At 35.7% G+C, this 25,196-nt stretch overlaps 4 protein-coding genes and 1 non-coding gene across 6 annotated transcripts; 1 reads left to right on the top strand and 4 right to left on the bottom strand.

Annotated features, from left to right (window-relative positions):
* Positions 1–7: 7 nt before the first annotated feature.
* On the top strand, positions 8–4,394 carry LOC110429418 (ankyrin repeat family protein). The gene is made up of 5 exons (XM_021445449.2): positions 8–506; positions 1,953–2,712; positions 3,057–3,093; positions 3,173–3,306; positions 3,800–4,394. The coding sequence occupies exons 1-5, from the start codon at positions 17–19 to the stop codon at positions 4,149–4,151; spliced, it is 1,773 nt and encodes a 590-aa protein (XP_021301124.1). The 5' UTR covers positions 8–16; the 3' UTR covers positions 4,152–4,394.
* Positions 4,395–4,860: 466 nt separating this feature from the next.
* Positions 4,861–11,723, bottom strand: LOC110429416 (fimbrin-5-like). Its single transcript, XM_021445447.2, has 15 exons — positions 11,412–11,723; positions 10,986–11,106; positions 10,514–10,684; positions 10,065–10,297; positions 9,802–9,973; positions 9,643–9,681; positions 9,421–9,489; positions 9,186–9,302; positions 8,633–8,844; positions 8,027–8,182; positions 7,732–7,931; positions 6,798–6,955; positions 6,611–6,707; positions 6,104–6,195; positions 4,861–5,445 (listed from the first exon to the last, which is right to left on the bottom strand). Exons 2-15 carry the CDS (start codon positions 11,070–11,072, stop codon positions 5,161–5,163), a joined length of 2,088 nt encoding a protein of 695 aa, XP_021301122.1. The 5' UTR covers positions 11,073–11,106; positions 11,412–11,723; the 3' UTR covers positions 4,861–5,160.
* Positions 11,724–12,835: 1,112 nt separating this feature from the next.
* TRNAI-AAU (transfer RNA isoleucine (anticodon AAU)) lies at positions 12,836–12,909 on the bottom strand. Its single transcript has one exon. It is a non-coding gene; the product is annotated as a tRNA-Ile (tRNA).
* Positions 12,910–13,789: 880 nt separating this feature from the next.
* On the bottom strand, positions 13,790–15,765 carry FLA7 (FASCICLIN-like arabinoogalactan 7). Of its 2 annotated transcripts, none has more exons than XM_021418006.2 (2): positions 15,608–15,765; positions 13,790–14,804 (listed from the first exon to the last, which is right to left on the bottom strand). In XM_021418006.2, the coding sequence occupies exon 2, from the start codon at positions 14,752–14,754 to the stop codon at positions 13,963–13,965; it is 792 nt and encodes a 263-aa protein (XP_021273681.1). In that variant the 5' UTR covers positions 14,755–14,804; positions 15,608–15,765; the 3' UTR covers positions 13,790–13,962. The 2 variants fall into 2 exon arrangements, with proteins under 2 accessions (XP_021273681.1, XP_021273682.1); XM_021418007.2 differs by lacking the exon at positions 15,608–15,765 and adding an exon at positions 15,238–15,542.
* Positions 15,766–20,440: 4,675 nt separating this feature from the next.
* LOC110408820 (rho GDP-dissociation inhibitor 1-like) lies at positions 20,441–24,455 on the bottom strand. Its single transcript, XM_021417924.2, has 5 exons — positions 23,603–24,455; positions 23,411–23,477; positions 21,998–22,216; positions 21,788–21,912; positions 20,441–20,741 (listed from the first exon to the last, which is right to left on the bottom strand). The coding sequence occupies exons 1-5, from the start codon at positions 23,870–23,872 to the stop codon at positions 20,670–20,672; spliced, it is 753 nt and encodes a 250-aa protein (XP_021273599.1). The 5' UTR covers positions 23,873–24,455; the 3' UTR covers positions 20,441–20,669.
* Positions 24,456–25,196: the final 741 nt, after the last annotated feature.

Genomic DNA, 25,196 nt, shown 5'->3' with positions numbered 1-25,196 from the left:
ACTCACCATTTCCCAAATGCCCCCATCTCCACCTCATTCCTCCTCCTGGACCATCTCCCCCGACCTCGACGACATCGACCTCGACGCTTCAGACTTCACCGCCTCCGTGCCCCTCAAAAAGGTCCCCAACGGAGACGTCTTCGAGTCCTCTCGTGCCGGCGACGTCGACCGTCTCCATTACCTCCTCGAGTCCGGTGTCAACGTTAACGCCCGTGATAACTGGGACTCCGTTGCCTTGTATTACGCTTGCTTAGCTGGCCACTTGGATGCCGCCCGTATGTTACTGGAGAATGGAGCCATCTGCTCCGAACATACGTTTGATGGAGACAGGTGTCACTACGCTGCTTTGAACTTGAAGGTTCGGAAACTTCTCAAGGCTTTCGAGGCCCGTCCTCCGCCTCTTGGGCCGTTGCAGGGTGCCCTTAGGGACACTTTCTTGAGCTGTGGGGCTAATCAGGCTTATCTCGACCAGGCTGCTGAGAGTGGATTACATTTTGAGGTTTCAGGTCAATTACCTTTTTTTTTCAAATTTATTTATTTTTTGTTTATTGTTGATTTTTGATATGGGATTATTTGGAGCAAGCTGGTGGTATTTAATTAAACTTGATTATTGATCTTATTTAGTGGTGAAAGGTAGCTTGGCTAGCTTAGTACTATTTCTGTTTTTTAAAGTTGGAATTGCTTGAAAGCATAGCATGCGATTAGTATGGACTCAACGTTTGGGAATTAAAGTTAAAAAATCAAATTGAATTAAGGTTGCATCAGTAATTTTAACAAATGAAGTGATTTAAGAAGGAAATCTAGCAAACTTTGCACTAAGAGTTTTGTTCAAGTCTTACCATTTTGTGGTCTGATGGTGCATACACATTTAGGTGTGGAAATTATGATTTATAGTGTTTGGATCGATGGAGGAGAACAGAAGGGAAAGGCTTGTTAAGATAGAAGTGATTTGTAAAGGGAGAGGCTTGATAAGATAGAAGTGATTTGTAAAGTGAAAGACAATTCTTTCTACTTAATTTGGATTGGATAGAAGTTGATTCTGAGAAATGAGATAATGAAATGATAATAGAATTTTTTTTTTTCAGTATATTCTTCATGACTTTAGGGGATGTATATATAAAATTACCAGGAGTTGAATAGCATGCACTATTTCTCATTTCTAATTATTGAAAGATTTTCAAAATTGTGGATAAGAGTTGCTCCTCTGTTCTTGATTTTGCTAAGTAAGAGTAATTTCATCGTTTCACTTCTCTTTATTTCTGTCAATTCAAAGATGATGTTATAATGGAGAAGAGAGAAGATTGGTTTAAGGTCATCTGCTAATAAAAACTAGCATCAAGAGTGCATTAATGATGCGTTGAAGCTCCCCCTTTTTGATTTACCAGAAATTCATGTATGACCTCTGGCTGCTGAGATTAGAAAATGATTGCAAATTTTATGGTGATTGATGGTAACTGACTAATGAAAAGTCATGGCATACTTATCCAGAATGATAAAGGAATGTCTCAGGCACTGATGGTCTTGCATAAGTTCTATCAGCTTGTTGCTAATTATTTCAAGTCAAATCTTTAAATTAATTTGAACAATGGTGCTTGTAGATTATTTTTCTTTTTAATGAGCATGTAGCCATAAATGGCTCAGTATTTCATTATATTTATCCGTAGAGTCAATCGATTTCCTTAATGATGTGAGTGTGACAGCTAGCTTTGAAAGAGCACTTTGCTTCTCCTAATTTGCTTTTCAATCATTTGGGAAGGCTTTGCAAGTATGAATATCAGAAAACAGTAGAACACTGCAATCTTTGATGAAATCTTAAGTATGAAACTTGAAGTTATTGCTTTTGTGCTTTATTGGGCCCAAAAATATCAGCCAAAATTTTGGTTGCAAGTATTTTTCTTCTAAGAACAATATGCATATATGAATCTGAGACCTAACATGTAATATTCAATTAGGTCTTGCATCAAATGGGGCATCAAGTTCCTATCAGTTCCCCCCAGATGTTGTATTTTTTGTGCAAGGCAGACCCATTGAAGCTCATAGAGTTGTTTTAAGTGCCCGGTCACCATTTTTTAAGAGAAAATTTGAAACAGATTGGAAAGATCGCAGTGAAGTGCGATTTTCAAGAGAAAAGTTATCTTATCCTGCTCTATACAGCCTCATCCACTTCTTTTATTCTGACAGACTAGAGGTTGCTGTAGATGATATGGAAGATCTTGTGAGAATTTGTAAAGTATGCAAATGTGATTCGTTACAAAGGGTTCTAGAGAAAGAACTGATTCACCAAAAATATGCTGAATACAAAGCACTGAGAGACGTGGACAACTCTCAAAAACGGTTTATTTTGCAGGGCCTGTCCCTCCCTGAGGAAGACCGGCTTCCTGCTGCCTTGCATCGGGTCCTTCAAATTTCCCTGGCAAAGTCTCCCAAGGAATGCGACCTAGACAATGGTGTTGATACATTACAGTATTATGTTGGTGCAATGCAGATAAGTGACTCTCTGGATGATCTTGCAGATGTTTGTGTTAGAGTTGACAAAAGGATTTTTCGTTGCCATCAAGTTGTTTTGGCATCAAGATCAGAATATTTTAATGCAAGATTATCTCGTATGAAAGATTTTCATGAAGGGAAAGATGAGTTAATTAGTGATACCCTTCCATTTCTGGAAGAACATGACTTGAGTGCTGAGGCATTTGAGAAAATGATTGAGTATATGTAAGGTTTTTTTTTTCTTTTACTTTTTATGTTTTACCTCCTTATTGTAGCGTAATTTTGGATTTCTTTTGATTATAATACTGAAACTATACCTGAATTGGTCCTGTGGTTGGAACATTACTGCTACTGGAGTAGGTCTCTAAGCTGTCTAGGGTCACAGATCATGTTGGCAAAGTAATGAGAGATCATTACCAACAAAAGTAATGATCTCTTACCTAATATTCTTTGCAGCAGGATCAAGCATGCTTTAGTTCTTTGAACCGTTATGTATAATGTGGTTAGTCATTTTCTCTCATCTTTAAGAACTTGTCATGGAACTTATTATAGCTCCATAACTGCTTCAGGTACACTGATGGTTTGACAGATATAGATCCAGATCAGGTATCATATTTTTTTTTATGTATGTGGCTCGTGGACATTAGTTGAATGGTACCTAATATTAATTATTCTAATTGACCAGGCAGAGGAAATGTTTGATGCTGCTTCTCGGTATCTATTATTTCCTCTTAAGCGTGCTGTAGCTGATGTATTGCTCCCACACCTAGAGATGGTCTCACCAGCAGAATTGTGCCATTGGCTAATATTGTCTGACATGTATGGTATATCTGCCTTTTATTTTCCTTCAAAATCTTAAGTAAGAGATCAATTCTTATCTGATTAAAAAATATTTAAATTAGATAGCTATTATTAGATTAGATACATTTTCTGGTCTTGGTGATGAAATTTAAACTTGTGTGTTATTATTAGAATGATTCACTGATTGTTGAATGAAACTTTGGGAGTTGCAGACTCTTGATGGACTTGCAGCTTTTACTTAGACTGTGTAATGTGTTGGCACTCACTTTGCAGTTTGTAGGCTATTTAGATTCTGATATTATCTCATAGAGGCGATATCTCACCCTCCTCATTAAATAGGTTATGCATGGGAACTCACTCAGGAGGCAGAATTGAATCGAAATATTTTATAATGAATTCAAAACCATTTTAAAGTAGTATCTTTTATTATAACTTTTTCAATAATGCCATTATCAGCCTTGGACTTGTAGTTTTGACTACAAAGATTTTTTATTTCAATTCACATGCATAGGTATGGTGTTCTGAAGATAAGAGAGTATTGTCTAGATACCATTGCTTGTAACTTTGAGACATTTGCTGACATATGTGAGTTCCGAGCAATGCTTTTGACACTGCCGCCACCATCTGGAGATTCCTCACTCCGGACAACTGTTCCAAGTGCCCCAGGAGCTGCAATTAATACAGACCAAGCAAATCTTCTGGATGATCTTCGGGAAAAATGGCTTGAAGCAGAAGGTGCTGAGCTTGACAAGAGAGATGAGAGCGCTTTACTCTTTGATAAGCGCCTAGAGATGCTTATGCTTGTAGCAGAACAAGAAAAATCTGTTCCTTCTGCTGAAGATGGCCAAGATTGCTTTATATGAGTGTTATACTTTTCATCTCTGTCTTTGTTTCAAATGAACAACACATAAATGTTAAGCATAGACATTTTTTCCCCTTAGATATGTTAATGTCTCATTTGTAGCCTCGCTATATCCAAAACAAAAAGATCTCTGGGTGTTTTTGTTACCTCATTTGCTCAAAAACTATAGTATCGAGGATAACACAGACAAGACTTTCTTGTATACTTTGTCTCAAATGCATAGTTTTGATGATAGCATACACAAGACCTTGTATATTCTTGTATCATCCACTTTCTCAAATAATTGAATAAGAACAGATATGTGGATAATGTCATCTTCTAAGATCTCAGTGATGTAATATTTAGGAGATTTAATGATCATTTAGTGTATATAAAGTGGTTTTTATGTGAAAACAGGAGCCCATTTGGTCTTCTCATGAAATACACAAAGAACCTGGCAACACTTTTGCACAACCATATTGACTACTTGTCTTGCAAGGGAGCAGTTATAAGAAATTCTTCTTAGGAGGGAGAATTTCAACAAGTACAAAGTTCAAGATGAAGATTTCTTCCGCCAAATTACAAGAACGAGTCAAATGACTCTTTATCTTCAACAAATCCGACTGCTAATCAAGGTTGTGCAAGTGACACGTGAGAGGCAAACCAAAGACTTTTGAACACTATTTCTTGTACCAAAATCCAAAGTTGTAACATCTCCACAATTTACATAATTTCTATGCATGAAATATGTGCATACCGCTACTCAAGGAGCACGGCTTCAATTGAAATTTGTCATCAAGACTAATACAAAGTAGGCTCTCGTTATAATGCTTTCTTCTCCTCTTGCATTATTCAGCATAATCAATTCAATGCAAAGAATATTTCTAACAGCAGGTAGATTTACAATCCCATTTCTTTTTCTCCTGTGGTCTACAAAAAGCAATATGCTGGAACAAGGCCTCCTTTAGTTCCACTTCTCTCATAAACCAAAAAGAATTATGGAAAAAGAATTACAAAGCTGCCTATGCTGATTATTCATTACCATCCTTTTCTTCAATCTTGGGAGATTGTTGTTCACTTCCATTATCTTTGGGAATTTCCTCATTTTTGACATGGGGGGATAGACCAGTATCTGAGACTGAATCGTCAATAGCCAAACTGGAGACTTCACCAGCAAGAGCTGTCTCATTCTCACCTTCCTTTGGTGACACACAGGATTCATCAGGAACCTCACCATCTTCAGACTCTGCTACCTGCTGCTGTAGGCTCCAGTACATGATGCTGGCAGTCAAAGTAAGCATCATTTTCTGGTTTACCTGTTACGTTTATGCAACAGATATTGGAGTTAGAAGTTACATTAAACAAAGCAATATGCCAACCTCACAAAAATACAGGATGTCTCGTTTATCCAGTTTGGGCATAAAAAATTCAGGTCAGCTCAGCATTCATCACAAGGGTTTGCTAGGCCAAAAAGGGAAATTCCAGCATCTATGGACAACAATTTACTTGAGCTTTGTATATGACTGACTTAAATTTATATCAACCCAATGAGGGACAAACTATGTCTAACCAGTTTAGCAGTCTAGGTTAGACATTGTTCGCAATATCCGGCCGTTCTTTTATGTAAGGAATGATGTCATATTTGGCTCCTGATGTATAAGAAAAAGTTCAATATGGAACCTGTACTGGTTTAATATTATTTTATTTTTCCTTTCCTTCTTCTGAAAATAATTTTATTTTAATAGAAGATTGACTTTCAAATCTCTTCAATATTATCACCAATGTTAAAATCACTCCATTTCCTGCAATATTAACCATCGTTTGTTTGTTGTCATAACTTTGTGTAAAGAAAATCATGTTGATCTGACCACAAGCAAAAAACAGACTCAAGGTATGGCTAATCATTGATAACATTAAAATCAGAAATGATACTAAGAAGGGATTAGGGATGTTGAATTTCAGAACAAAAATTACCTCTATGACATCCTCGGGCAACAAGAAAATGGAGCATCCAAGCTTCCGTGCGACACTGATTATATAGGTTGCATTCAACTTCTTATCTTCATCTACAATGTCAATAACAATAAAATGATACATCTCTTCCATTGCATTTATGTACATAGTATCATCTATCATCTATCTGTTCATATGGGTTCAACTTGAACAAAGTTTCCTGTGTGAAGCCCTTAGCTTCCCCAATAAAATCATCACCATGAATTAAAATTGCCAATGGAGAAGTAAAGATAAGAGTTGAAGGTTCAAAGTAGGATTAATGCTATTTTAGTGATTTTTTGATTGAGGAATCTAAGGAATTTCACAAAAGGAACCTAAGTTAATATCCTAATTATATGTTCTCTGTAAAAGGCAAAAAAGCACTTGGCAGGTACTTCATTTCATTGCTCAAGTGCCATACAACACTATGGCCAACCAAGCTTCAAAGGAAAAAGACAGATTTTATATAATAATAAAATATTGCCATACCAGTTTCTCCCTTGGTAACAAGACTCCAGTTAACCACCCTTGGTTCCACTGCACTAAGAAGCTCAAGGAAGAATATACCATTTGAAAGGTTTTTATCCTAAAAGCAAGAGTCAACAAAAACCAGAGTGTTAGTATATGTCTTATGATCAAAATTTTAACATACGGTCTCATTTCATTCCTTGTGTACCTTGAAGCTGTCCATTTGAGAGGTTCTACCTGCCTTCTTCACTTTATTGTTAGCCCAGTTCAGAATGTCAGCATCTGTAATTTCTTTACCTTGAGAGTGAGATCTCAAGTTTTTCAGGAGTTGAAGCATAGAAAACCTCATGAGTTGCCACAAAAATGCTGGAAGTGATGAAGAAAAACAAGTAAATGAGAAGAGGGAAGTCATTTTACAGAACATAATGGAGAAACAGAGAGCTTGGAGCCATATCAAGGCTTATATATGTGCCAGTCAGATCAGTAAGATCACATTACAACTCTGAAACTAAAAATTTCTTGGCATCTACATCTATAAAAGCCATAGGAATGTATAACAGTGATCTATATTCAAAAAAACAAAATAACAGACCTCATCTCTACCAAAAAAAAGAAAAAGAATAATAACAGCTCTCATTGAGTTGGATAACAGACTGCATAGAAATAAACTTGAGAAAGGACAAGTGAAGTTGATCAAGTGTTTGCATTGTACATGTGCTCTCAGCATGTAAGAAGGGAAAAAAAGAGAGAGAGGATCATGTAAAATGATTATGCCATTCTGATTGCATAAATGCATTCCTTAAGTGCAGCTTTTCCAACCAGTGAATGTTACTTGTCAATTCCTAGCCACTAAAGCACTTGATGGACATCACAGGGTTTCGCCATTTAAAATTATAAATCGTATTAGTTGAGAAATCACCACAAAAGAATTGACTTGAAGATATGAAAAAGACACCTGAGAAAATGAGATTTTAACGTACATTAAATGCACATGATACCCTATTTTGCGGTGAAATTTCCTTACTTCGCACTAGAGACAGCATAGAAAACATAAAAGTGTGTCTCTTGAACCACATATCCCATTAACAATAAGGAATAGAAGGCAGAAGTTCTACAGAAAAATGTAAGATAGAAGATCTTACCTAATATAAGTTTCTTGTTTCCTTGCACAACATCATTGCCAGCCACATTCACAAGTGAGAAGTTTAACTCTTTCCCAATCTTTATAACTTGATTGCAATTCTCAACCTTTTTAAAAGGCATCTTTATAGGAGGCTTATTTGCAAGCTTCCAGTTAACTGATCCAGTAGAAATTTTGTCTAAAACCTCTAGCAGAACCCATCTGCAGGCACAAAAAGGTGAACACCAAACAAGATTCATCAACTGCTTGATACTGCTGGGACAGCCAAAATTTCAAAAAAGAAAAGAGCACATTACCCATTTCTAACATCTTCAAAAAGATTGTTGACATACATGGCAACTCCAAGACTGTTAATCCACAGTCGAAAGCATCTCTCTTCACGAGAAGTTTGTGCATCATCAGTCATCATCTCAGCAAAGGACATCTTTTTGCTGTCAGTGGTCAAACCATTCCTGCAAGAGGTATTATGTGCTAGTTAAACTAATTTGGACAATCATAAGTGCATGTCCCAAGGAGACACCCCAGTGGTTAGAACTTGAGACTCCAACTTAGAGATCTCCGGATCAAATCCTGAGATAGGAAGGGTGGGGTTTACGGGACAGAGAGAGCTACCTCTTATTGTGTAGCCCAAGATCACATGTAACCAAAGAAAAAAAAAATCATAAGTACATGATTGAGTCAGCTATTCCCACATGCATATGCAAAAAAACCCAGACAATATATATTACTAGATTACCAAGACTCAGTAGAAAAGAACAGTTAAGTTTTAAACAAGGCACTGATCAGTTCACTGACAAGTTGAAAAAATCAATGAAAATGAACAGGGAAAAGTTAATATGAACAATTATGAAAACTTAATATCTCAGAACTTTTTCAGACATAAAGCATGAATTATTTCTCACCTGTGCTGGAATATTTGTGCAACAAATGCAAGATTGAGATTTGGTGAGCCTTCAACAATGTCCTTAGGAGTGAGATATCTTTTGCAATCCAACTTCTCTGCCTGCTGAAGAACCATGTTTGCTCTTTCTGTTGGATCTTTTGTATCCAAAGTTGAGGGGGTACTGTGTTCGGGGGCAAGTGCATTAAGCAGGTATGCATATGCCTCTCCATCCTACAAATGGATAGATTTATGATACATCAGCCACACTAGAAAACTGAAAATAATATAGACAATTGGCAATATATACTTTATACATTAACAAGCACTTATATCTGACTACAAGTAACCATGAATTAAATCCTCACGCATATGAGGAGGCATTGTCTGTCAATATATTACAGTTTGAGACACTGGAAGACATTTAAACATTATCCTGAAATTTTTTCAACATTTCATGGAACTTAAGGCCCAAAATGAAATATTAGTGCAGCACTGAAAACCATGATAAGAATTATCTTTTGTATATATTGACATGCCATAACTAGAATCAAGAAACTGATGAGTTTTCTTACCTTCAAATCTGAAGAGAAGTTTGTAACCTGCTTTTCATATCCAACTTTCTTCAGATGAAAATTCATCCATTTCAGCAAAACCTTTTCAGGTGGTAAACCCAAAAGCTCCTCCACATCCTACAAATTTATAGAAAAGCAGAATAAAATTTGTTTCTGACCTGCAAAACAGAACTTATCCACTATCTGTTATGATCAAAATATAGAAAGGAGGCAAAACTGATTAAGATTCTCTGACCTGGCTATCATCCACCAATTCCACGAGTTGAGGAGTTTTCTTCAGATTGAGATCTGCTAGTAGTTGAATCTGATGCCATCACCATGTTAACATTATTAGCAATATAATTAATAATGTATCCCTTGAAACATCTATAGATGTAGAAAACTGATATGATCAGTATGGTTTCCATGAATTACAAACACAAGATAAATGAGTTTGAAGGAAGTTTGAGTTGAATACCTTTATAATTTGAGAAATCAATCCAAGTACAAGATGGGGCTAGAAAATAAAAAAATCACCAACAGAAAAAGACAACAGAAAAAGTTAAAACCTTGTGCAAGTCTGTACTAAAAAGCAAGTATAACACCTATATTGGTACTAGGAAGGAGCATTACTTACTCTTCCTTCAACAAGATCTTGTGTGCCAATATTAACCACAGTGCAACCAATAGCTTTTGCAGAATTAAGGCAAAGAGTGTGATTCTCATTCCTCTCCCAGGGATTGAGAACTTTTTTGGTGTTAATAGCTCGCTCATCTATGGTCCCAGGAACAGCTACATTGATAAGCTTACTGCATGAAAGCAACTAAAAGCATCAACAAACATCAAATCAGGAATCAAGACAAATAAATAAAGCATTGCCAAGAAGATCCTTGCACCAACCAAAGAAGAACTCCATTTTTAGCAAGATCAAATAAAGCATTTGTGGCTGGATCAATTGGAAGAAAATTTTTCAAGAATTTGTCTTCTGCCAGGTAGCTGTTAATATGAGCAACATAGGAAGCCTTCTCGGATTCGTTGATAGCATGGTGAACGGTGGTTGTCGTTGCCTTGAGAAATGAAGATTTTGAACCCCCTGATTTTGCAGTTGCACGACCTTGCAAATCTAAAAAAGCCTGCCAATTCACCAAATCCAACAGATTGCCACTAAGCAAGAAATACGGAGAACATATGCAGAAAAAGTGAAAATGCATACAACAGGTATCCTAACACAAATGCATCAGGAAATATTAATTCACAACATTTGACTTATTGAAATTTTCTTTATCATTAGCAAGGCTATATACTGGAAAAATAGGGAAGCCCTGATATTGGAAACTGAAAAGACTCACCCGTAAGAAGGCCTCAAAATCAATTTCTTCACCCATGTCATTATTTGACTCTCCCAAGATAGTCTTAATCTCATCCTCATTGAACATTTCAGCGAAAGCCTTCAACTTTGCAAAAACCGGTGGCAAATCACCCCCGGTAACACGACCATTTTGAGTCCTTACAGAGAGAAACTAAAAGCAACAAAAAGGAAAATCCATGTCACACGTCAAACATAGATTGCTAATTCCCTTAATAATATTGTAAAATAAGATACCGTATGGTCGTTTCTGCCAGTTTCATAAGTGCATTTGAATACAAAGGCAAATATTATTTTGAAGCATTAAAAATCAGAAATTTTTTTAAAACAGACTGCAAGATTCCACTTCCGAACAGAGGAATTACGTCAGAATTGATGTTACATTTACAGCCCCAAGAAAAGAAAGAGAGAAAGGCAACAATAAAGCCAAAAGAAAGAGAAAATTAAGGTTATACCTTTGATTTGAGGGTGCGGAGCTCGACTTGAGTGAACTGGCTTTGAAGCCAAGGATCAGAAACAATCACACCTTGATAACTAGACATTGCTTGTCTTGTTTTTTAGACCAAATTCTACCCCCTTAATCACAGACAAAAGACAAAGATTATTACACGTTCACAATACAAACTACTTAAGCCAATGAAAATCCAAATCCAAGGAATGCAGAAATGAGGAGAAACCCAATTGAGAAACATCATTTACGTTTGAAATTAACGTGCATGCATACATATATAATTCAATGGAAAAATTAAACGATCAACCAAACTAGAAAGTACTAAAAGACAATCATATTTATCAAAACAGAGATTAAAAAGAAAAAGAAGATGACCCAAGTAGGAAAAAAAAAAAGAACGGTAAAAGACAGAATTATGATGAAAACGAACCTAAAGAGAAACAAAGAGAAGGGACACAGCAGCTAAGATTGAAGGGTGGTTGCCTCGTTCATGTTTTTCTTGTTTGTTCGTCGTAGGTTCCTGACAGTTGTTTGAGAGAGAGAGAGAGAGAGAGAGGCGCTTGGGGTATGTTGCGAGTAAATTAAGTGAAGGAAAATGAGGATGAGAGAAAAGCGTGTTGCCTCCAGAGAACCCGCGAACACTGCCGATTGCAAATGTGAATAAGAGAGAGAAACAGAGAAAGCCAAAGGCTATATTAAAACAGAGGAAGGACTTCTCTTTTCTTTCAAAAATGAATAAATCAAAAGGTTTTAAATAGCTTTTTTTTTTCTATATTTATTTTTCGAAGGAAACGTTTATCTATAATAATATTATATGAAAATTAATAATGTTAAAGATATACATATGTACATAATTTTTATTTTAATGAATAAAAAATAAATATTGACGTAGGAGAGACATATACTAACAAATACTAGTTATACAGGAAACCATACAAGATTTGCCAAGAGTGCCTGATGCCATGTCGTGTCCTATGTTGATTGGTGAGTCTGCATTTAGTACCCGTGTAGGAGAGCGTCAATTCCTACCCTTTGCTACATTAGTATTTATGTTATGTTGTTTTCTCTTTTTAATAATTCAATTTCATATGCTACCTTTCGGAACCGACCAGTCAATTTCGGTTTCCATATACTTGCATGCTTTAATCGAATTTTGAATTCTAAGTAATTATGTATGCCCACAACAATAAATAGATATTTGCCGCCCTATGGCTACGGCCTGCAGGCTGTGTTATGAATACGCATAGAATTTAACACAAAACTAACACTATTAGTGAGTATTTATCAAAACAAAAATGGGAAAACAAGTGCATTGGTCGGTGCCCTGCTGACCTCCCTAGCCGACCTTGGAGCATTTCAGATTTGACTGGCTAGCCTAAACCTTTTTTGTTGTAGGTCCATTATATTGTAATTTACAAAGACTCTCTCTCTCTATATATATATATATATATTAAGAGTTTCATAATTTTCATTTCACTTTTCATAAGATTTTAATTTAAAACTTATGAAATAAAACAAAATTTATTCAAATTATTGGGGTATTTCTTTTATGCACGATGTAAATGGAAGAAATGAGAAATAATTTTTGTTTTGTTTTATTTTGTTTTGGGTTTGGTGTTTAGCTTAACCAGTGTACTGTATTCATTGTACATATACAGAGGAGTATGTGGCCAAAATAAAAGTAGAGATAGGCAAAGATTATCTGTTGGATTGTCCTGAAACACCGAACGTTGCTCCGTAATTTGTCCCTTAAGGAGACTGTGGCCCCAAGTTAGTCAAACTGGGCCAAAACAGGCCGAACCCAAGTTAATCAAACTGGCCCAAAACAGATAAAAAGGGCAAAAATTCTAGTAATGGCCCATGCAGGTCTCGAACCTGCGACCTTCGCGTTATTAGCACGACGCTCTAACCAACTGAGCTAATAGGCCTATGATTGAATGTTCGAAACTTTTTTTAAATATTGTTATATTGTAGGAAGTCATAACTGGCCTTTTCATTTTTCCATCCCAATGCTGACTTACTGCCAAAGGCTACCTTAATTGTTGTCATAAATAATGTTTGCTTTACAAGAATAAGCAACTGATACTCAGCTGCAAGTTTTTTCTCCCTTTTTAATTTGTTGGTCACCGGTGGCCAAACTCGTGACAATATTAGTTGCAGTGCAGCGTAATTATTTTGAGTGGTCCTTGTAATGAGTATATCAGCATGATTTTTGAGGACAGTGTCAGTGGGAAAACACACAGACCCCCCTCCCTAGTTCTTATCTTAAATTCCATGTGATGTATACCTTTTCCCTTGCTCTTTTCTTCCCCTTTTCTTTTTCATCTTTATAGATTTTAGCCCATTAATAATGATACCACCAAAATTTGGATTTCATCTTCCCAACCTCGTAATTGAACTCATCTACCTCGGAGAAGATGCTACTGCTACTACTACAACTTGGCATTTCAATGGAACTTGAAAGTATTGCTATTACTGCAAGCGTTAGCACCAGCAGCAGAACAAATCTTGGTGCACCTACTTAGCCATATGGTTTACCCCTGTGGGGTTAGATAGTGAGATTGCTTATTGCCTTGATGGAGTTCCATTAATGACAATACTAGGAAATTGGGCATCTAAGAACTCAAATTTTGCGTGTTATTCTGTGTTTATATAGGAGATGATCTTGCTAAGCTCTCACCCAGTTGCTCGATATGTAAAAGAGATTGTTCACTTTTAACAGCTATGCTACCATGAACCACTAGTTTAGAGGAGGCAAGAAAGCAAAAGTTAAATACAGTAACAAGTATGATCAAGTGAAAACGGGGATTCCAGCAAGAGGCCATTTAAATGGAAATTGTAATTATAACACAAGAACTCACATTCTTAACACATAATCTCAATAAGATATAAATCAAAAAATGGTTTTAAAAATCAAAGTAAATTGAGAAAAGAGATATGCTCCCCATGTGAACATAAATTAGACTCAATGGAGTCCCCGCTTAGAAGAGCAGGACCACCCCACCTAAGACTGCCAAAACCAGCTGACTCCAAATGCCCAAGTTCATAATCCTGTGAGATGATGAATTTGAAGGTGAAGACTTGGGTGAAGACCCACTTTCTTTGGATTCTGCTGCTGGAGTATCTGCAGCTGGGCTAATATCCGGAGCTGGGGCCGGAGCAGGAGTTGGAGGTATGTCAGTTCCAAAGATTGCCTCAGGAAGAAGGACCTTATCGACTTGATATATTGCAACAGGATCAGTTGAATGTACAGCGCTGGTAATTTTGGTTTTGCTCCATCCTGAATCAAGGTGCACGGTGCCAGAATTATCTGTGAAATTCAAAGTGTACTGGCCACCAGCAAGTGTACTAACAGGACCTTTTGCACTGAGGTCATTGAAGTCTGCCAGGGCATAGAATTTTGCCAAGGCATGGAAAAGGATGAGTGATTTAAGCTGGTCATCACTGAGATTGGATAAAGAAGGCTTCTTAAGAGCCTTGAAGGCATCGTCTTTCGGTACGAAAATGGTAATGCCTTGTTCAGTGTTGTTGGCTTGATTTTGGAAGGTTTCAATGACTTTAGTGGATTCCAGGTAGTTAAGGAAAGTGTGAAATGGACCAGCCACAGCGAGTAAATAAGTGAGGTTCACATATGCCGGTGCTGGTGCTGGTGCAGGTGTCGGAGTTGGGGTCATTGCGGCAGGAGCCGGCGGACTAGCAGCTTGACCATATGCCAAGGAGGAGCATAAGAGCAACACAGAACTACAAAACATAAAAATCCTGGAGAACTCCATCTTTTTCCAGAAATTTGGTTTGGCTTCAGTAATGACCACTCTCCAAATTCCTACAAGAACCAAATTATATAAGGTTACATTGCAGCTAAACAACAAGAAACCCATGGCAATAACCCAGTAAATCAACATTCTGAACAAAAAACTAATAAAATTCTCTAAGTTCAAAACCACATTTCACAATCTAGATCAGAATCTTTGAGATTCATTTTCTGCATAAATAAGTAATACACTGTAAATAAAGCCAAAATCTACAACTTTCTGCAAGAATGGAAAGTAATGAAAAACAGATCTTGATTAGCTCATCCAGCAAAGCAAATTATGAGAACACTCGTTAACCATAATAAGACAAAAAGCTTAAAACTGGATCTAAGACAATGCAATTACAGATGAGATTGAAATGTGGAGATTAAGAAAAATAAAAGAGAATTCAAAAATTTGATCCATTTCATGCTCTTGAGCTCCTTCAGACAAAGCACAACTTACCAAATCCCCAAGTGATCAAATTTCAGACCCAAAACCCAGATCAAAATCTTATTTTTCAGTTTGCATTACACCTTGACTTAAATTGGCTTGAATTCAAGTTAACTTCTGGCAGGGTACTTCGCACTAGAAGTTTCCCAGAAAAGCAAAGTAAAGTAACTTCTTCAAGAACAAAAAAACAAAAAGAAAAGCAATGAAAAGACAAGCAAGGAAACCACAGCCACATAACGTACATCAACAAAAAGTAAACAAAGATCTAGATTTAACTAAACACTCGTTTTACTTGAAAGAAAATGGATCAGTAGAAGTCTTAAAGAACGGAACTTTAACAAAAGCAAATTACAATGAGGGCTGACAGATGAAGGACGCTAACCTGACTAAGAGGAATTCAGAGAGAAAAGTTTAGTGCTTGGGGTACCAATGCAGCTGATTGGAATAAGCTGAGACAGACTATATAAAGGTGGGATTTTTTTCCTTGTAGGGTATGAACCAAAAAAAAAAGTGTGAGTGTGGGGTTGTACCAGCTGTTGGTGCTTAAAGGAGGGCTGTAGAGGATAAGAAAATAGTAGGTGCAAGAGATTAACAAAACAAAATACCACTAAAAATGATAAAAATAACATATTAAAAAAATTAAATTACACCTGGGATGGGTGGCTTGAAAGGAGATGGGGATGGAACTTTCTCAGAGGAAAAATAATGCATTTTTTATTGGGCAACTCTTTCAAGGAAAGAGGACCCTGTATGGTGGCCTTTCTTAATCACTTTTCAACTAATTAGTTTTCTAATCCTTGGGACACCAGCCATGTGCTCTTCACCATCCTTTACATCATCCTTCAGCATCTCATCAAAGGTTTTCATATTATGATACATTGGTCTTGCAAATACGTATTAACTAAATCAAAATTAATCAAAAAATAGATGGTTGTAATTAAACTTGGGGCAAGAGATTAATAAACTCTTTTTTTAGAATAAAAATTCTTTAAAGAAAGAAAAAAAAAAGATTTTTGTTCTTATTTATCCTCCACATGTGTAATTTAATAAGTTTATGACATGTTTAGCCACTTGTGTAAGTTCAAATGATCTCATTAGTTGATATAGTATTTTTATATCACGTGTCACATTTTGATTCATCCATAATAATTTTAATAAGTTTTTGTTAATAGTATAATGGGTTTAGAAAGATTGATATATGAAATTAAAGATCTGATATTACATCGAACATTCTTTTAATGCATATAGATTTTTTTTTAAGGTATAATGGTTAAATGTACATAAAATGGGAGAAGGTTTGATAACCAACAAATATAATTAGAAATTAAATGATTGAGGTCTAAAGTTTGATTTTTTTTAAACTTCTTCATTCATTCGAGAACAAAAAATTATGTATCAAAATCATCCATGTCATGTTTTTTTCAAATGATCAAACATGTTTAATTGAAATTGGATTTGAACTCTTTCTAAAATATTGAAAACCAACAAAGTAATACAATACACCAAAAAACATTGTGGGTAAATAAGTTATTATAAAAGTAAAAGTCTTTTGCTCTTTATATATTACAATGGTGAAATTGGTGACCCCACGCAGCCCATCTATCTTGGGTAGGTAAAAGAGACAAAAATAAGTGATAAAAATTTCTGGTATTACCAACCAAAAGAACATGAAATAATATTTGTGGCATTCACATTGAAATGTATGGAAAGGGAAAGGAGAAGAAGCCCCTAAATAAAGAAGCAAAATATCAAAGGAGTGGAAAGTAAGAAATGAAAAGAAACAAAGGCGTGAGAAATTAGGGAGAAAGAAGGTGGGTGGGACGAGGGGTCCACCGTGAGATTAGAGCCAACCAGCTTTGGCTGTCGGATCGTTGCTGCCACGAGAAGAAGCCCATTGCCAACTGTTGTATGGCCTCTGTGTTCCATTCCATTCTGACTCTTTCCAATCATGAGCCAAACGTGCGCACCCACCTCCAATATTCCTAGACAGCTCATTCTCGACGCCCAAACGCCACCGTTTTTTTCCTCAGCCTGGCCTGTCGCCCACGCTAAGCATAATTAGTCATTACCAAAAACCAAAAAAAGAAAAGAAAGTGTATATATCTCTAGAAGAGAAGAATTAGACTTTTTCTTGCCACGCAGGCAAATAGATGCCGCATGCCACGCCAGGGTACTTAGGAATATAATATAATATATTAAATAAATTTTACTCACAAGTTTTTTAGGTGTATTTATTAAGGTCTAGTATATAAAATACTTATTTTAACATATTAATACATTGAAAACCATCACTTAATTGTTAATTATTGTGTTGAATGTGAGAAAATCAATGTAAACGACACCTTAACAAATTTTAATAAAGGGTCATTCATCAGATCCATTTGTAATTGCTTGTAATAATTAAACATCATTACAGAATTAATAATATTTGTTAGTTACAGGATTCATATTTTTCCTTTCTTTGTTTTCACTTTTTGGAAAAAAAAAAGCTTTCAGTAATATATGTTCATAATTCCTTTAATATTAGCAAATATACGTGTTGGTTATAATTACTATCATTATTAGAATTTTTTTTTAGGGCCGGTGGTTAGAGAGGTCAAGATCTTTGAAAGAGCACATTCCACAGATTAGTGAACATAATCATATATATAGTTTAAATTAAAAAAATTGATAATTATTTTTTTTATTTCCTTTGAAATTGTGATCAATGAAAAATTAAATAATTAAATTATTCAATCAAGAATTCCCATTTTTTAAAAGCCTCAGCACCTACCATATATTAGTAAATTATAATATTTCTTTGACACATTTGGCATAGTATTAATAACGTTATAATGTATTTATATTTTATGCATCCCAATATGCTTATAAAAAAAAATATCTTGGGCTAATTTGTTAACAAATGCTTGAAGCCCTGATGAATGCCAGCACGCACGTGAAAATTCATTGAAATCTGCGGTCAAATTTGAGTTAAAATTAGTTTATAACTCCTTTTACGCAATTGATTACGGATCAGTAAATTAAAGATTTTACGTGGAGAAGTGGGATTTGTCGTTTTACAGAGGGGAATTAGGTGCAATGGCAATATCAAATTCTGTCCAAAACTTAATGCTTGTGCTTAAGATTTGAATTTCTGCACATGAACCTTTGTTTTTCAATAATCAGAAGCATATGGATTATCAACTACTCAATTTGATTATAGAGACCGACTTCCTTTTCATGATATATCTCAATCAATAATAAGATTTGCATCATTTCGTTAGTCATGAAAGTGTAGTTGAAAGGGTTCAATCAGAAATATGCTTCTTTAAGTTAATTTGAACTTTATGATATACCAACCGATTAGTCATATTCTAAAACTTCTAATTAAGAAACAAAATTGGTGCAGCTGTTTTCAGGGTCATATTGATTAAGGACTTTAAACAACTATGCCGACAATTTACATTATGAATCACTCAAAAAAACTAACATCAAATAAAAAAAAAAAGAAATCTTACAATCGTATAATTTATTATCATTAAAAAGAAAATTTAATAACAAATGATTTAATGATAAAGTGTACGCGTGATATATTCCTCGTTCAAAAAACTTATTAGTTAGAATTTTAACTTTCCCTGAAATTGTACTTGGATAGAAAGCATTTCAGACGCTGAATGCATGATAAAAATATATCTATGTATATGTAAAAGGCATGCATGGAAGCTTCTATAACTGGTTGGTGTAAAGCAAAATCCAGCAGGAGGCAAAGAAAAGAGGTGGGAAGTTGAGAGGTTAGCATCAAATAAATATTGGTCGGAGAGTTGCCGCTGCCATTGCCCTTTCAAGCAGATCCTTTGCTTAAATGTTTCGGGTCTTGACTTCACAAACTTTGCTTAATTCCAAGAGAGAAATAAAAGTGTTTTCAATTGATTCGGTCAAAACTCAAAATAACTTGCCATGTCGTTCACCTACTCTACATCTTTTCGATCATATCTTCATAATATATTTTTTGCAGGAAACAAGAGACGGTCCAAACTCCCAAGGCATCTGGGTTTCTTTAGGAGCACCATATAATAAGTACAAGTTTGTTCAAGTAGAATACATGATCTCCAGTCAACGGTTTTAGCTCTATTTATATTTTTAAGACTTTAAACAATGATATCTCTGTTATTGAAACAACTCCCTAATTGACGGCACAAACAATGTCAATACTTACCCAAACAACAAAAATGTGGGGAGCCACCCTTCACATTGCTCCATAAGAGGGACAATTGAATTCATAATTATTAGGCCAAAGGGCCTTGACTATGTCCTCAAGAGTCATGCCTCAAAATTTTCCTCAAGGACTTGCTTAGCTGATGGGTGTGAGCACAGCTCATTCCATACCAATATATACAATTCTATTTGCAATAGCTGTTCCCAGCTCGTGCTTTTGTTTCGTGTAAAAGGACAAAAAGCCTCCTCCAAAATTCAGTTCGATCTCTTTGGGAGTGCCCCTCTCCTAAATTCTGTAATCAGGTCAGAGTTATTGGCAGTGGTTTCAGCCATGATACTTTAGTTGAGCAGTTTCATTCCCATGCATGTATTAGATGAGGAATCGTAAGCTTTCTACTTTCTAGCATTAGCAGCAAGAAGATAGGGATAAATGGGAGAATTAGCAGCTAGAAGATTCAGACAGTGTCAGGTTAAGCACTTCAAAAAATAAAGTAAACAGGCTGTTTCACTCTTACATCAATTAGGTAAAAGTTTTTGAAAAATTATAGATGAAGTGCTACACATTCTATTAAGTTAATTTTTTAGAAAAACGGTAATAATTTCGTGATAAAATGATATTAAAATAAATCTGACTTGATTCACGTCAAGTATCTTGTTGACAACAAAAACGTTGTCTTTGTGCACTTTATCAAGTTAATTTTTTGAAAAAAGACGATGATCCTATGTTAATTAATCTCTTAGCAGGTTTCAAAAAGAGGATAATGACTTTTGAGAGAGGATAATGGTCCTATGACAACTAGGATCTAGCTCATTACTTACGCGGCTTACCAGAATTTTATATTTTACCATCTGAATGGTATATAAATCAACAACACTGAATTTAGGGCAGTTTGATAATAAAAAAAGAAAAAACAATCATTGACTCACTCCCTGTTTTTATATATGCACATAGAAGAATTGAACAAGAACAATACCTAAGACATCATTATCCAAATGTCCCTAAGAAATGCTAACTCTGCTCTTAATTAATAAAGCTTTGCCAAGTGAAACCTTTATCTCGCTTGCCTTTGTCATGGGAACTGGTCTAGACAGAAATGAAGTGGTTAAGATAACCGGGAAACCAGCAGTTAAAAATGTCTGAAAGGGGATAAAACTTATAGCAAATATATAATGGCATAAGAACATCTGGTGCATTAAGGGTGATAGAGCTCATCAAGTTCTTCTCCGTTCACGGATCAGCAGCCCACTCTTTACGCCCACTCTTTACGGATGTCAAATGTATAGTTGATCTCCAAGTAGCACTTGTTATCATCATCAAGAAACTGAAACAAAGAGAAACAGTAAGTAACTAGCTGTAACAACTTGATTTTGAACTAGAAAGCGTATTAATAAAACATACAATGCAGAGGGTACAGATGCAACAACGATATTATAGCAGAAAGCTAGGACAATGATATCTACATCAAGTAATTAATATGCAGTTCAGCAAGGGCCATATATCTTGCTAAAGGTAGCTAAACAGTAATCAATTAAATGAACGAATTCATGGGCTACATATACCTTATAATAAACTAAGAAAGTTAGAGATGATGGACCATCATTCATATGAAGGTAGGTAGGATAACTGAAAGCTTGAAAATTACGGATTTCTAGTGAAAGAAACAAATAGAAAATATGAATGCACTAACAAGTTTAAGATAAAAATCTTTAAAGCAACCTAGCAAATGCAAGAATTTGAAGAAATACTCAGAACGACCTCTGAACAGGTTGAGAAATCATTGAAAAGAACAAGCTTTTGGCTTAAAACAGTATCCACAAACCGAAACAAGAAAAGGGTTGGGATTCAGTGCACACCTTCACCGATTCTATTTACTGTTATTCAGCCTCAAAGTAAGAAACCTTTTACTGTTTACATCAGACCTCATTCATGCCTGAGAACTCACATCACAAGGGTAGTGCATCTCTTTCTTCCTTTTGCCCCTCCCATTCGGGGATGGTTTAATAAAACCAAAAGGTGACAGCACTTGACACCAATTGATTAAATTTGTAAGTAAGTTCAAGGAAGAAAACTATGTAAAAGCTTCAAATAGAAAAAGAGGCCCAAATTGTGGATGTTCAAAAAGACACATTCTACATAAATACTCAAGCAGAGCAAACATTTGCCTTCTGTTCTGTGTATTTCATCTGTTGGAAAGGTAACTAGTATCTTCTGTTGAACCTAATTAAGTATAGCATCATAATCATTAACCTCTAAATTCAGAGCCTCCATGCACGGGAAGAATGTGAACGGCATAATGAAATGAGGTTTAAACAATTTGTAGGAGGACGTAGAACGGACAGGTAAGAGATAAAACGTAGGTGAACAAACCTTTGATTTTGCAGTATATGATCCTCTAGCAAAAAAACCAGAAGGTGCTGTCTCTTCAGGCATTTCATGTGTATAAGGCTCTAGCTGAGGGCTAAAGGTTCCAATCATCTCTTTTGTGCTGAAAACTGGAAAAAGATTCATTTTAAGGCAGACTTTCAAGTGTTTTTACCTTCAAATTTTTTTGCTAGAATTATTATTTAGGAGGCTTACCCTTGACACCTGTTTTCCAAACAGTATTGGTGTACCTGAGCCCAGATACAATGTTATTTCCAACTTGGAAGGAGAATTTCAAGCGATAATGGCTACCTTCTTTCAGTGTAAACCATAAACCCTGAGGGTTTCCATCTTCTGGAATTGATAGAACTATATCAGTCCTATCAGGAGACACAATAGACACGCTAAGGAACTTTACTTCTGGTTCAAGTGTTTCTGCAATGAAAGGGAGAAAACTATAGTTAAATAAATGCAAGGTCTGCTTAGGAAAGACTTTTCATTATTATTTCCTTCAAAGAATGAAACTAGATAACGATTATATTTGAAGTTACAGAATTCTCAACAATGACAGTTTAATACATATGAATAAAGGGACACACCCTGCAGAAAAGCAACAAAGTCTCAACATACATATAATGCTACCACCACCATGGTAGGAACTGCTAAATTAGATAATATCTTTTGAAGTTGGCAAACTGCTTAAAATCTAGTGATTGACGAAGTTCTTGTCATCTTGCACAAGAAGTAATGCATAGAAATTCCATTTGATAATGTTGTTTTCTCCTGACTTGATAAACAATTAAGCTATCACAAACCGTTTCACTGATGAAAATTTCCTTCTTGCAGAGGCAATCCTCTGGCAGGTAAGTTTCCAACTCAGAGAAGTAACCATATCTGAGCATGTGCAATGACCTGAGTTTTGGTGGGTGGTTTTTGCTGAGGCGAATTCCATAATTGTACAAAAATCCAGATTCAAACAACTCGGATGCTTCCAAAGGAGAGTCTTAATTTTGAACAGGTTAATTCTATTGATTTTTTTTCATGTCTAATCTGCAGATTCTTTAGATCAGCTTATATATATACTAATATTGGAATTGAAAGGATATGCAGAATTATATTCAATATCATGGACCTGCTTTGTATTAAATTAGTTCACACAGACAGCTATTAAGAACCAGTTGGGAAAAAGATAGTTGCCATTTATCTAGAGTCAGAACAATAGAATGTGAACAACTTGATCTGACCTTTCTTCTTAATATGTGATGTCAATGGAAGACTACACCAAGCAAAATCAAAATTAATTCAGCAATTCTGCACTATATTTTTCATAAACAAGCACCATTTATAGAGGCACTCAGCTGTATACATATATATAAAGGCACTCAGCTGTAAATGTAATATAAAGTATTGTAAAAAAGTAGCAGTTTGAAATATGTTTCTCATTTCAATTAGATTATGTGGAAAGGTTTGAAATTTGAAATTTTATTATCTTTACAAAACACTTGATCATGGAACTGACCTGACAATGAAAGCTAAAAATGAAATTGATTGAAAGAGAGGGAAAAGAAATTTTTAAAAAAAATCAAATCTACTAGGCTACAAATTTAGTTGGTTCAAGAATATTAGTACCTCCAATGTTGTCAATATCCACACTTCCAAGAAGCTGCTCTTTCCACTTCCTTAAGCTCTCATCATCCTACATTCACACAATGATTATCAGCATACATACATACATACATACATACATACATACATACATACATAATGATAAACTTTATGCATGTCCATGACTCAATTAACCCATTATTGTTGAAAACAGACCTTATCTTTTTCAAGCTGTTCTTTGAGAGTGCACTGTGGACCCAACTGAATTGAGGCGCGATGCTCATCATCATTATCATCATCCTCAGTTGCATAGAAGGAGGATTCGCTCATCTGTCTGCTGCCTATTTTCCCTCCTCCATCATCATCGCTCTCTTCAGGATGAGTTGCCTTCTTTTCTAAAGTCTTGCTCTTGTCTTCAGCTGCCTCCTTGTCATCATCAAACCCCATATTACTGCAACTTGGTACAGCTCCAACGGCCAAAGACATCAACTCATCAACAGTGTAGAGAAGAAGAAAACCAAATCACTTTTGACCCTCCCAAAACCACGTAGAGGAAAGATGGAAAACAGAAAAAGTGCAGAGAATGTTGACAGGGAGACTGCTTGGAACCGGTGAATGTGTATATATGTTAGCGTGCAAAACAATGGCATGAAATTAAAAAGGTAAGAATTGTCTGTGGCTAAGGCCAAAGACAGAGAGAGTCACAAAGAGCAAAGGACAAAAAGGATAGCGGGATTGGTCTTGTCTCCTAGCTTTCCGCGGTGGGCTGGCTGTTTTGTTGAAAAACTCAAATGCACAAGGGAGGGAAAAGCCTAAAAGAGAGTAGGGTAGTTTTGTGGATATGGTCTTGCCCTTGGTTGTTGGAAGGGCAGGAAAGGGTCATGTGGTGATCCGAAATATTGTAACCAAGAAAGACAACGTGAAGGACGCTAATAACAGATGGAGAGCATTTATTATAGTTCATAGGCAGCGAGGGCAGAGCATGATTCAGGGGGAGAGAGAGATAGAATATCAGAGAGAAACGGCCTGAAATTGCGCGTTTGACTCCTGTTTATAGAAAATATGGCAGGTACTCTCGCCATCACACTTCAAATTTTAAAACAAGTAGCGGAAGGAAATTAATGAAACAAGAAGAAAAGGGTTTGGGTTGGGTGAGCTGGTTTGCTCAATCACAGTGGTCCCATGTTTTGATTTTTATGACCTTCTGGGGCGTTCAATCAGTGGTCCCTCGGGGCAAGCCAAGCAGTGCTCTCGGTTTGGCTTGGAATTCACCAATTTCAAGATTGGGCCCAATGTCCCTTCTACACCTGCATAGTTTGCTCAACATTTGAGGGACTTTGGACCTTTACTTTTTGATGAGTTGGATTGGACATTTAGACACAGAGGACCCAGCAGCCCAAATAAGTCGAGGCAATACCGTAGGCTTTTCTTTAATTTGAATAAACGGGTTAAGAATAGAGTCTTTGAATGAGGGGATATTTACGTTCATTATTGAATCAAATATCTAGGGGCGGCAATATAAGAGATATAAGGTTAATGGAATAACTCATGTATCCATTTTTGATATATTTAATATGAAATCCTATGTCCAGATATGGGTTCAACTTGTTCACTAAACTCTTACCTTTTTAACTTTTTAATACTTTTTTAAAAATAATTTTTTTTAAGTTTTATAATGTTTTAACACAATTCATGAAAGTAATGTCAAGTGTATAATTAAAAGTGAATAGAACATAAATTTGATATTATAATAAAGTTTAATAACTTACAAAGAAAATAAAATTGTAATTTTTCTCTCTCTTGTTTTTTG

This window comes from Theobroma umbraticum, unplaced genomic scaffold, assembly GCF_002168275.2.
Source record: "Theobroma umbraticum cultivar Fairchild unplaced genomic scaffold, ASM216827v3 scaffold_44.0, whole genome shotgun sequence".
NCBI classification, from domain to species: domain Eukaryota; kingdom Viridiplantae; phylum Streptophyta; class Magnoliopsida; order Malvales; family Malvaceae; genus Theobroma; species Theobroma umbraticum.
The sequence above is the reverse complement of the archived record's forward strand: the minus strand, read 5'-3'. Positions and strand labels throughout refer to the sequence as shown.

Excerpts from the sequence above, each read along its gene's own strand:
- LOC110429418 (XM_021445449.2), top strand. The coding sequence starts at position 17 with ATGCCCCCATCTCCACCTCATTCCTCCTCCTGGACCATCTCCCCCGAC. Across the intron at positions 507-1,952 it reads ATTACATTTTGAGGTTTCAG|GTCTTGCATCAAATGGGGCA; the intron begins GTCAATTACCTT and ends ATATTCAATTAG. Across the intron at positions 2,713-3,056 it reads GAGAAAATGATTGAGTATAT|GTACACTGATGGTTTGACAG; the intron begins GTAAGGTTTTTT and ends TAACTGCTTCAG.
- LOC110429416 (XM_021445447.2), bottom strand. The coding sequence starts at position 11,072 with ATGTCTAGTTATCAAGGTGTGATTGTTTCTGATCCTTGGCTTCAAAGC. Across the intron at positions 9,490-9,642 it reads TGATTTCTCAAATTATAAAG|ATTCAACTACTAGCAGATCT; the intron begins GTATTCAACTCA and ends TGATGGCATCAG. Across the intron at positions 7,932-8,026 it reads TTTGAAGATGTTAGAAATGG|ATGGGTTCTGCTAGAGGTTT; the intron begins GTAATGTGCTCT and ends TTGTGCCTGCAG.
- FLA7 (XM_021418006.2), bottom strand. The coding sequence starts at position 14,754 with ATGGAGTTCTCCAGGATTTTTATGTTTTGTAGTTCTGTGTTGCTCTTA.
- LOC110408820 (XM_021417924.2), bottom strand. The coding sequence starts at position 23,872 with ATGTCTTTGGCCGTTGGAGCTGTACCAAGTTGCAGTAATATGGGGTTT. Across the intron at positions 23,478-23,602 it reads AACAGCTTGAAAAAGATAAG|GATGATGAGAGCTTAAGGAA; the intron begins GTCTGTTTTCAA and ends GTGTGAATGTAG. Across the intron at positions 22,217-23,410 it reads GGATATTGACAACATTGGAG|AAACACTTGAACCAGAAGTA; the intron begins GTACTAATATTC and ends CTTTCATTGCAG.